Raw genomic sequence first — 1,275 nt, 5'->3', positions numbered from 1 at the left:
AGTTCTGAAGGCAAAGGGGGGTCCAACCCGTTAGTGGTGTACCTAATAAAGTGGCCGGTGAGTGTGTATTCTTGCATAAACATCTTCTTTCATGATGAGATCAAACATATTTAACTTTGTAACAAGTGGTTCAAAATATAATAGGTAAAATTAAAAATCCTCAAAACAAACAAACAAACAAAAAAACCCTCTGTAACCAAGTAAATGTATTGTACTTATTTATAAACCTGTGTAATATCACTCCAGGACACAAGGGGGCGCCCGATCACCCAGACGTTTTCTCCTGGTCCCGCTGCTTCTTCGTCAGTTTGCCTTTGTTGTCTTCTGGTATTCAGATCGGCGTTATCTATTCCGATAGTTCGCTGGTTTTCACGCCTTCTCGAGAGAAATTAAAACATTATTTTTGGTTTTTGGTTCTCACATTATGCCTTTCGTGCRTTTTGGGATCAACAAAGCAAACGTCGCTGCTGCACCATCCTCGGTSTCTCGCCAGGTGAGCTAAAGGAGAAAACGTGTGTCGTAAAAGGAATTTTCTTTCAAGATAAAAGACATTTGCTTAGAAAAAAACACGAGTCAGAGGAGTTCAGTCCGGTGGTGTCGCCAGGAAGGTGAGGTGAAAYAGAAATGTTGACTGAGACTCGTGTRACGTGAGTTAGCATGCTGATTGAACACATGCTTCTCTCTCCACAGGTATGGCCACWGAGTAAACCCTGGGCGTCCAGCTCACATGTGTGGGATCCTCTTACGTCCCGCGGCCTGAGGACACTCCAGCTSTAGATAGTTCGGCCTGTCGTGCTTCGATGTCAGACAAACGGGGACGTCAGGTCAGCCATGGACAAAAGGATGGAGGAGGTGCAGCCCAGCAGCCCTCGGACCCCCAACAGAGCGGCCTGTCCGCAGCATGTGGACAGCTGACAGCAGGGAGTCCACAAACTGGGACTGAACTGTCCACAGGAGACCGTCCCACCACAAAGACCCCACAACCGGTCACTGCAAATGGACACAAAGCTGATGAGACCACACAGGAGCAGCAGGGTGATGATGATGGAGATGACTCTGAAGACAGTGACGTTTCAGAAATGTATGATGACGAAGAACTTGAGGACGAAGAAGATGAGGCGGACGAGGAAGAGCTGAGCAATGGTAAGGGGAAGGGTTGACTAGTGTTGGGCATAATCATGTCGTGTGCGATTAATCGTCAGAAAAACGCTAATCGATTTCTTTTTTGGCACTTGAGGATTAAAACGATTAATGTCAGTCCGCTCGGTGCTCCTC

At 47.0% G+C, this 1,275-nt stretch overlaps 1 protein-coding gene across 1 annotated transcript in view; it reads left to right on the top strand.

The window, feature by feature from the left end:
• The first annotated feature begins 278 nt into the window (after positions 1-278).
• wu:fe05a04 (zinc finger protein 250) overlaps positions 279-1,275 on the top strand; it is a 16,149-nt gene continuing 15,152 nt past the window's right edge. The window contains exons 1-2 of the mRNA XM_014016599.1: positions 279-608; positions 691-1,143. Coding sequence (XP_013872053.1) covers positions 801-1,143 — 343 coding nt within the window. The 5' untranslated portion in view covers positions 279-608; positions 691-800. The remainder of the gene's footprint in view (positions 609-690; positions 1,144-1,275) is intronic.

This window comes from Austrofundulus limnaeus, unplaced genomic scaffold, assembly GCF_001266775.1.
Source record: "Austrofundulus limnaeus strain Quisiro unplaced genomic scaffold, Austrofundulus_limnaeus-1.0 Scaffold148, whole genome shotgun sequence".
Classification (NCBI taxonomy): Eukaryota; Metazoa; Chordata; class Actinopteri; order Cyprinodontiformes; family Rivulidae; genus Austrofundulus; species Austrofundulus limnaeus.
Note: the sequence above shows the minus strand (reverse complement) of the source record. Positions and strands in the feature narration are given on the sequence as shown.